At 41.2% G+C, this 10,469-nt stretch overlaps 1 protein-coding gene across 1 annotated transcript; it reads left to right on the forward strand.

Moving 5' to 3' along the window:
- Positions 1–735: 735 nt before the first annotated feature.
- On the forward strand, positions 736–9,519 carry LOC118095459 (vomeronasal type-2 receptor 26-like). Its single transcript, XM_088654719.1, has 4 exons — positions 736–1,083; positions 5,391–5,606; positions 7,136–7,262; positions 8,618–9,519. The coding sequence occupies exons 1-4, from the start codon at positions 736–738 to the stop codon at positions 9,517–9,519; spliced, it is 1,593 nt and encodes a 530-aa protein (XP_088510845.1).
- The last annotated feature ends 950 nt before the right edge of the window (positions 9,520–10,469 follow it).

The raw sequence follows: 10,469 nt of genomic DNA on the forward strand, positions 1-10,469 counted from the left end.
AAATAGTGCACAAGCTTATTTTTGTTGTTTAGAATTTCTTCTTTCTTTTGGTAATAAAAGCTTAAGCCAAGCCTCTGTTTCAGATAGATATTGTTTAACTTACCACATAACCTTAAAACTGCAGTATTGATATACAGGATATGCATTTGAAGGCAGAACTCCTTGTCATTTCTTCTTGTGCACCATATCAAGCCACAGCCCGTGAAAAGCTTAAAGACTTACACACAAGCCCCTTTTGATACACTTGATCACGCCAACATTGTTTTAATATCTCCTAATTTTCAAAAGGTGCTCAGCTTGACCATTTTGGCTGAAATCCTTTACCAAATCACCTAGGAGACGGAATGGATGACTCTGTCAAATTCAGCATCCCTATCAGATGCTACCCAGCCTTTTCCCCACCAATTAACTCAAACCTTTTTGTCTAGAACAAGAGCAAATAATGCTGTTCCACCTAATGAATGGCAATTTTTCAGACATTTAACAATGGCTAAAAAGTTTCCCCTTAAGCATTTCTTTTTCAAACTAAATATGATCAGCTCGTTCAATTTTTCAATGCAGTTCATTTTAGTAAACAATATCAAACAAGCAAATACTCAGGAAGCAAATGGTGTGTCATGTTTTGAATGGGAATACTGCTGTTGTTTATCTCTTAGGGCAAAGAATTGTTCAGGAAAGAGAATATTTGAATACTGTAATAATGAATAAATCAATAAGATGTACAACACAATGACAATGATTAAACTATGTATAAAATATGTTTTTGATACAGAACACAATTCTCATTCCAGCATAGTGCCCAAGTATTACCAACACATCACAGCCTTGGCATTTGCAGTAAAGGAGATCAATGAAAACCCTCATATCTTACCCAATCTCACGTTGGGATTCAACATCTATGACAGCCATAACAATGCAAGGAAGACCTATTATGCCACAATGCTGCTTCTATCAGCTCTGGAAAGATTTATCCCTAACTACATAAAGAACAACCAGGAAAATCTAATTGCTGTCATTGGGGGACTGGATGCCCACATTTCCATTAACATGGCAAATCTATTGAATAACTATAAGATTCCGCAGGTAGGAGATTTGTGTGTTTTTGTGTGTGGTATTGGAATTTAACTGACACTCACCATTACTTGTTCCTTCTTTTTTAAAATAATATTTTTATTAGTTTTCAATTACAATCCAATAATAGCCTCATTATAACAATTCCAATTTATAATACAATTATTAATACAAATTGTTAAATACCAAATTATATAATTTACATAAAGTGTCCCCCCTGTGTGCTAGATTTGATGGTGTGATGGTTTTCTTTATTTTTGTGTTCCAAAATCTTATTAATTTCAATTACATTCCGGTCATAATAAGAATCCCTCATACAACAACTGCAATATTAATAACTTCTATTTGTGTTGACACATTAAATGATTTATAAAACTACAAGTGAGGAATTCAGCATATATCCTTGTTTGTTCTGTGTGTGGCAATTATTCTGTCTGTGGTGTTTCTTCCTGTCCTTGTAAGGTGCTATGTTTTTCTTTCCCCGGTTGTTGCTGATGTTCTAGATATTTCTCTGTTGCTCTGCCCCATGCTTCGTTGTTTTGCAACTTTAATAACAGTTGCAAAAGGCACTCTCTCAGATAAGCCAATATTCTTTTAGCCAGAGCTATTTTAAGAAATAGGAATGCGTGTGGGGCTGTGGGTTAAACCACTGAGCCTAGGGCTTGTCGATCGGAAGGTCGGCAGTTCGAATCCCCACGACGGGGTGAGCTCCTGTTGCTCGGTCCCAGCTCCTGCCAACCAAGCAATTTGAAAGCATGCCAAAAAGTGCAAGTAGAGAAATAGGTACCACTCTGGCGGGAAGGTAAACGGCGTTTTCGTGCACTGCTCTGGTTTCGCCAGAAATGGCTTAGTCATGCTGGCCACATGACCTGGAAAAACTGTCTGCGGACAAACGCCGGCTCCCTTGGCCAGTAAAGCGAGGTGAGCACCGCTACTCCAGAGTCGTTCACGACTGGACTTAACTGTCAGGGGTCCTTTACCTTTTTTTTTATTTTGAGAAATAAAATAGTACAATTCATGCACTTGTATTATTGTTGTGAAGACTGGTAATATAAGGTGTGGGATGAATCAAAAGTTCTACTTTGGAGGGTCCCCAAATCCTCTGGAGCAGATTTAGAGAGGGACAAGCACTCCTGAGAGGAGGGGGAATTGGCAACTATTGAATCCCACCTTAATTTGCAGACAGGTAGCTTTGATTAGGAGAGAGATGGCATGGCATTCCAGTGTTCATGGTTTTGAAACCTTCAGCATGATAGATACATTCTGTCAGGGTTGTTGTGACTACTCTTGAGTAACAACCTTCCACATGCTTGTCTTTTCCGACATTTTTATTAGTGCACATTATTTACAGTGTAACGAACTGCTGGTTTCATGTCTACTCGCTCGAGTCAGATTCCTGCACTGCCCCCCTTCGCGTTTTCGACCATGGTAAAAGCCTCGGAACTGAGAAGCGCCTCCCTTTCCTCCTCCTCCTCAATTCTGGCATCGGCGAGACGAGTCTTCGGTCTGACCGATTCCCGTCCTCTCTTTCCGCCTCCCTCTCTCCCTGCCTATGGAGTAGGGGCTCTTGGATGTTGCCAGAGCCCTGGCACTCCCTTTCCGTTTCCTGACTCCCTCCATCAGACCCTTCACTCTCATAACTGCTGAGAGACGTGCTGCTTCGGATGAGGGGGGGGTTCTCTATAAACCCTCCCCCTTACACATTCTATTACTATTCTCTTTCTCCCCCTCCCCCAATCTCTCTCCAGCTCATATATGGCTCTGTTCCATTGATGAATGATGAAACTACAGGGCATTCCTTCTACCAGATGGTCCCCCATGAAGCCCTTCAATATACAGGGATTCTTTCTTTGCTTCTATATTTCAGATGGACATGGATTGGAGTCCTTATAATGGATGATGAAAACGGTGAAAGATTTTTGCAAACTGTGTTACCACTCTTTTCCCAGAAAGGTGTCTGCTATGCATTCATAAAAAGAGTCCCCCTATTCACTGATCACTCTCAAATTAACCAAGTAGTAGAACACGGTGAGGAAATATATAATGAAGTAATGAATAGTGCAGCAAATGTTGCTCTGTTTTATGGAGAATCAAAATCAACGGTGTTTTTGAGATGGATTCCATATTTTGCAGAAAATCCACCATGTATACCAAAAGCTATGGTATGGATAACAACAGCCCAAATGGAGCTCACTTCACAAGTGTTTCAAAGGGACTGGGAAACAGAAATATTTCATGGTGTCCTATCCTTCACAATCCACTCCAGCGACCTCCCAGAATTCAAACCATTTGTTGAGAGAAGAAATCCTTCCAGTACAAAAAGAGACGATTTCATCAGGGACTTCTGGCAACAGGCCTTCGGCTGTGTATTCCCAGATGCAGATATGGCAGATGTGGAGGAGAATATATGCACTGGGGAGGAGAAATTGGAGAGCCTTCCAGCACCATTCTTTGAGATGAGCCTGAATGGCCACAGCTATAGCATCTACAACGCTGTCTATGCTATAGCCTATGCTTTACATGACATGTCCTCATCTAGACTCAAACAGAGAGCAATGGAAAGTAAAAGGGGACTGGAGCATCAGAACCAAAAGTTGTGGCAGGTAATATGCTCCACAACTTTAATTGACAGACTACCACAACCATGGTACAATAGACCCAAATCTGTATAAGAAAAATTTTTCCCCACGACTCTTCCACTGTTCATCTTTATTCATCTTCCACCAACTAGTATGAAAATAGTAGCCCACTAGTCTTTTTAAGATTTGCTCCTTGGTTCCATTGAATTTAGTATATGAACCATGTTCACTGCTATAAATTTCCTGATTCCTGTAGGATATCCCTGCGACGGGGTGAGCTCCCGTTGCTTGGTCCCAGCTCCTGCCAACCTAGCAGTTCGAAAGCATGTCAAAGTGCAAGTAGATAAATAAGTACCACTCCTGCGGGAAGGTAAACAGCATTTCCGTGTGCTGCTCTGGTTCGCCAGAAGCAGCTTTGTCATGCTGGCCACATGACCTGGAAGCTGTATGCCAGCTCCCTCAGCCAATAATGTGAGATGAGCACCGCAACCCCAGAGTCGTCACGACTGGACCTAATGGTCAGGGGTCCCTCTACCTTTATATCTATAAGGTGTGTAGGTGTAGCTTTAAGAAGCATGCTTTCTGCCCCTCATTATTCTTCCCAAGTGATCCCTTTCTCTCTCACACTTTGATCAACTAAGTAACCCACATTCCAGTTCAAGACTATACAACATGATGCCCTCCTCCAGATATTTGTTGGACTACAATGCCCATCATCCCTAACAGTTAGCCATGCTGGTTTGGACTGATAGGGGTTGGAGTCCAACAAAATCTGGAGGAGGGTGCTATGTTAAATAGTTCTGCTTTAGGTTGAGTTTAGGGATATAAAAACATGCCACATAATACGTTCCAACATTCATTCATGCTTGCTACTGCTTACTGTACTGCTGCAATTGGTTTATTTTGCACAAGTCTTTTTGCCATTTTGAAATTTTGTTTGTTCATTTAAGAGTTTTATCCATAATTTGGAAGCTTAATAATAATAATAATAATAATAATAAACCTACAAAGACAAAAAGAGTGAAACAAGGGCCAAAAAGCAATATTATCCAGAACAGAGAACAGAAGGAAAACCAGGGGGTTCAAAAATCAATTTGATCACAGTTAATTCAATTTCAGCAATGACCTCTTCCAGGGCTTTTTTCTGGTGGTACAGAGGAGGACGCATACCCCTAAACATTTTGAGAATCTAAGTTTGGGCTCATTGAGGGGCAGTATTTCAATATCAGTAGGAAAATGAGAACACCCCTAAACATTTTCATTAGAAAAATGCACTGTGTATCTCTCTCTGTATATCATCACTGCTGTTGGCCAGAAGGGGAAAGTGGCAGGGAAGTTGAGATAGAGCAGCTGCCCTATGGGAGCACTGGTTCTGCTGGTGCACTCACACTGCACAGATCCCCCCCACTGCCTTCCTCTTCCCCATCACTCTCTTGGGAAAGCGTATGAACAAACGTGACAGGAAGTTTGCTTTGTTGTGGTATAACGTATTGCATTTTGTAAACTGATGTGAGACTTCTGTTTAAGGCAACTCTTAGGTCAAATTCATTATAATGTTGATAATAATGTCACAGTTATGTCATCATTAATTGTATCTGCTCCTGTCTCTGAATCATAAAGAGTGAGAGCATTTTTCATGATTTTCCGCCCAAATCAAAACCCATACATGACATTACTTCTTATTATGAAAAATCCAACTGCAGTCTTTTCTAAACTCTTACCTTCTTCTAACCAACCTAGCTCCATCATTTCCTCAGAAGTGTCTCCTTTAACAACAGTGCTGGAGACACAGTTTCCTTTGACCAGAATGGGGAGATAGTGGCTGGATTTGATGTGATCAACTGGATTGTTTCCCCAAACCAATCATTTCACAGAGTGAAAGTTGGAAGGGTGGATCCCAACCAAGTGTTTACCATCAATGCGGATGCCATAACATGGTACAGTGGGTTTAACCAGGTAGGTCCCTTGCCTAGTGAATATTATATCCAATTCTGAATGAGTACAAAATGTCTGGGGTGTTAGGGATGGGGTAGTGGGGGACACATCATACTCCTTCTGGGGTTGTTTGCCCACCTTTGGTCCCCACCCTGCACTCAACTCTCCCTGTGACTCCTAGAAGCTACCAGCATAGGACAATGGCCAAACCCTGGGAAAGGTTTCAACTGGCCTGCTAAGTGAGGCGAGGGTAGCCAATGGGTCTCAAACCCTTGTTTAGTAAGGGACTTCCCCTGCAGGCAAATACATGCTCCGGTGAATAGAGCAGACAAGAGCAATACTGGGTTGAACGGTCAAGAAGGCAGTTTTTGCACATGCTGTAAAGAAGAGTGAGAGGCAGATAGGACCTAGCAACCTGGGAAGGTAGCCCATCTGGGAGAAGGAAAACTCTGGGGCTAAACCTCTGCTACTTGCATGATATTTTCAGGAAAAGAAAAGGCTAAGGAGTAAAGCCTACACAAATCCAGAGTGCCATACATCTGGGAAATCCAAGATATGTTCTGGGGGGCATCTTAAACATTTTAAAGGAAACGTCTGGGTTTTTTTGGGGGGGGGGCTTGAGCTCAGAAGCAAGCATAGGTGGCTGGGGTGTGGGGTCGGGCACGGGCATGGGCATGGGCAGCTCGGGCGCAGACATGGGCTGCTCTGTATGACACAGCCACTGCCAGCCCGAGCTGGAGTAAGAGACGCATGGGCACAGTGGTGGTGCCATGCCCCCAAGCCCAGACCCACCCACCTCCTTCCACAGCTCATGGCTTTTTCGCTCTTCAAGATATGACAACCCTACCCTAAAATGGTTGGACAGCACATTGTATGCCTCTTTCCTGCGACTCCTGCAACCAAGCTGGTGCCACATGTATTGCTCCATTGGACCACATCAGTGAGACCAAGGGGGGGGGGTCTTGGGGCAATCAGGAACCTCCATATACACTACCCAGGTTTACACTCCAGGGATGCCAACAACTATCTGTCCTGATGTCGAAAACTGATTTATTGGTCAGATATTAATGAAACCCTATAAAAATAGGCTGCTGCTGTTGTTGCTTCCCCCTCCCCCCAAGAAATAGCACAATAGCTTAAATACAGTATATGGGGTCCTACAAGTTCCTATGGTTAAGATGCCCTTTTCTCTATTAACTGAGAATGATTTAGAGGATCAATATCCTCTAAATATTTTAATAGTTTATAGAAAATGATATGTATGTATGTCTGAAAAAAAACATGCATTGGAATGATTGAATAACCTAAAGTGTAAAAGCCCATATAGGAATCAAAGTAGGGAATCAGTTTTACAAAGAACCCATCACTTTGACAAGTGTAATTAATGTGAATATTTAGGCACATTAGGATATCATTTTATTTGTGTTAATAAAGAAAGGTAGCAGCCTTAACCATATGCTGCTTATGGTGGTATCACTTTGGAACAAAAAAGAAGTCAAAAGAAACATGAGAATTACATCTTGTATTTTGCTTTCTCATTTATGGATTAGTCACAGCCACTTTCTTTATGTAATGAGAGGTGCCATCCTGGCTTTAGGAAGAAAGTGAAGGACGGGAAACCATTTTGCTGTTATGATTGCATCCCATGTCCTGAAGGGAAGATTTCAGACAAGGAGGGTAAGAATTAAGTATATATTGTATTACACGACACAATTGCTCCGACTTAAAGACAGAAGAATGTGCCTATATCACAGTTACTTTTCTTCAATGTTTGAAGTGTTTGGAATGTGGTTGGAAGGTTCATGAATGGAGAGCTAGCAGAAAGGTGCTGCCGTAGAAGAAATTATCTGGTGGTTATGATCATTTGCTTCAGTTTACTCACATCAGATTCTATCAAGAAATGATAATGCCTTCTGAGTAGTTATCTGAAGGGAGATACTGGTGATATTTAGGAAAGAATGTAACTTTCAATGGGAGGGTTGAATTGTTCATGGATGGTAGCCATTAAACACCCCAACCCAGGCATTATGTATCCAATACTTTAAACATATTCTCATGCACTTTGCACCAGGTTGGGTGGGGGGTGGGGCGGACAGTATAGGATGCAGGAAGGGGAATGGCACCAGGGCTTGCAGGGGAAGCATGCCAGCCTGTGAGAACTTGCATCCTGAGCCAGCCCTTCTTCCACCATTGGAACTGATTTGGGTCCGAACACTGTGACGTAAAGCAATGGCAGGCTGGTGGGGGATAGGATAGTATTGCATGTTAAGATTCCATCTGTTCAACATTTTGTATTGAGACTCCCAAACTTTTGTAAGATAGCTAACTTCCTAAATTCTCCATAATAACACACACGAGAGAGAGAGATATCTGCAGTACTGGGAGGGAGGAGCAGTTTCTTTAAATTTTATGCTGGAGCAAGTAGTGCTAGCACCACTCATCAGCTGACTGCTCCAGCAAAGGAAAGAAGGGGAGCTCATTTTTAGCTTCTGATTATTACCAGATTGAAGCCCTAGACATCTGATGCAAGGCAGGTGAACATGGCTTATTCAAAGGAGTCCCAAGACTCTAGTGAAAGGTGCAGCAGTTCAAGTCACAAGTCACAGCACTTAGGTGGTATGCCTACAAGTGATAGAAAGGGTAAACACATGAGATGTTTGAAGAACAGAAGTGAATTGGGAAATGATCTTTTTGATCCCCCTCAGCCTTGATGCTGGCAACTCGCAGCTCCGGGCCTGTTTGCTGTGCCATCCTGGGACCTGGCATAGCACAAATAACAATTTCTTGCTCCCTCTACTATTGTCCTAACCTTCGCTAGATGTTGTGCAATGTATACCTTTTAAACAAGGCCACCAAAGCAAATTAACTGTGATTTAGTATTCCCATCTTCTTGCCACTTAGAGGATGAGTGATACTTTTCATACTGCACGTGCTGAATGAAGTATGGACAAAAATATGTGCTCTGTTTGCAAATAAAACAACCCAATTATAACTCCCCCCCAAAAAATAAGACTATATGCCTTCTTTTTCAGACATGAATGATTGTAATAAATGCTCAGAAGAAGAATATCCGAACACGAATCGGGATATGTGCATTCCGAAGGAAGTAAGCTTCTTGTCCTTTGAAGAAACTTTGGGGAGCATTTTAGTCTGTTTTATTTTTTCCTTTTCTTTGGCTACAGCTCTGGTGCTGTGGACATTTCTAAAGCACCATAGCACACCCATTGTCAAAGCCAACAATCGGGACCTCACCTACACTCTCCTCATCGCCCTTCTCTTCTGCTTCCTTTGTGCATTGCTATTCATCGGAAAGCCTGAGAAGGTAACATGCCTCCTCCGACAAACAACATTTGGCATCATTTTCTCAGTAGCTGTTTCTTGTGTGTTAGCAAAAACCATCACAGTAGTTCTGGCTTTCATGGCCACCAAACCAGGATCCAAGATGAGGAAGTGGGTGGGGAAGAGAACAACCACTTCCATTGTGGCTTTCGGCTCCCTTATTCAAGCCGCTGTCTGTACTGTGTGGCTGGGATTCTCACCCCCATTCCCAGATGTTGACACACACTCGTTGACTAAAGAAGTTGTACTAGAATGTAATGAGGGATCTGTGTCTATGTTTTACTGTGTCCTGGGCTACATGGGCTTCCTGGCTATTGTCAGCTTCACTGTGGCTTTCCTTGCCAGGAAGTTACCTGATAGTTTCAATGAAGCAAAGTTCATCACTTTCAGCATGTTGGTCTTTTGCAGTGTTTGGTTATCCTTTATTCCCTCCTACCTTAGTACCAAGGGAAAATACATGGTTGCTGTGGAGATCTTTTCTATCTTAGCCTCCAGTGCCGGTCTGCTTTGCTGCATCTTTGCCCCCAAATGCTACATTATTGTGTTACGGCCTGAGCTGAACAACAGGGAACATCTAATAAGAAATAAGGCCTGAAGAATTTGTGCACCTGCATGTTTTAGAACTCTGGAGTTTTGCTTTTGTTTGCACATCAGAATATTTGTAAGAGCTTCCCATAAATATGTTTCCCCACAGATGTCACTGTTTTCTTAAATATATAATCTATAAAAGGCTCTCTATGTGGGTAGCATACAAAAATGGCAACATTAAATCAATATAAAATTAGAGCAAATGATCTTTAAACAAAATCCATTGTATACCATCCTTAAACTGCAATAGCAATTCTATTTTGTTGGAATATAGTAAAATAGCCAGTTGCATCAGGCTCCTCTATTATTTGTCTTCTAGTAATAATAATAATAATAATAATAATAATAATAATAATAATAATAATAATAATCTACCCATCTGACTGGGTTGCATTACATCACACATGCATTCAGGTGTCTTCTAAATATTATATAGTTATTCATCTCCTTGACATCTGGTGGGAGGGTATTCCACAGGGTGGGTGACACTACCAAAAATCAACCTTTTCAGTCAGAAAGCTTGGTGAAGTGGAATGTGCTTTAATGGCAAAACATTATATTATATGGTTGCACATTATATTTAATTATTTTATTTAAATATTTGTATACTTTTTTTTTACAAAATCTATCAAAGCAATATTCAACAATCTTAAACAATGAAACTAAGAAACAAATATATCATACTTTAGTCCAAAAATGCACACCAAAAAGTGAGCTAGTTAATCAAGAGTCTGCAAATATTTGGGCTAACAAGATTGTCTTCAACCACAGGCACAGCACATCAAAGAAGGTGCCCACTGAATCACTAAATGAAGACTATTCCATAATATAGGTGCCACCACAGATAATGCTCTGGGTTATATTGCAGAATAACGTTTACTAGTTTTGAATTTAATTGGATTAGCATTTTATTTGTTTGCATCTCATTGAATTGTTAAATAAAAAAGTATAAAATAA

The sequence above is a fragment of the Zootoca vivipara genome, chromosome 12, assembly GCF_965207765.1.
Source record: "Zootoca vivipara chromosome 12, rZooViv2.hap1.1, whole genome shotgun sequence".
Taxonomy (NCBI): domain Eukaryota; kingdom Metazoa; phylum Chordata; class Lepidosauria; order Squamata; family Lacertidae; genus Zootoca; species Zootoca vivipara.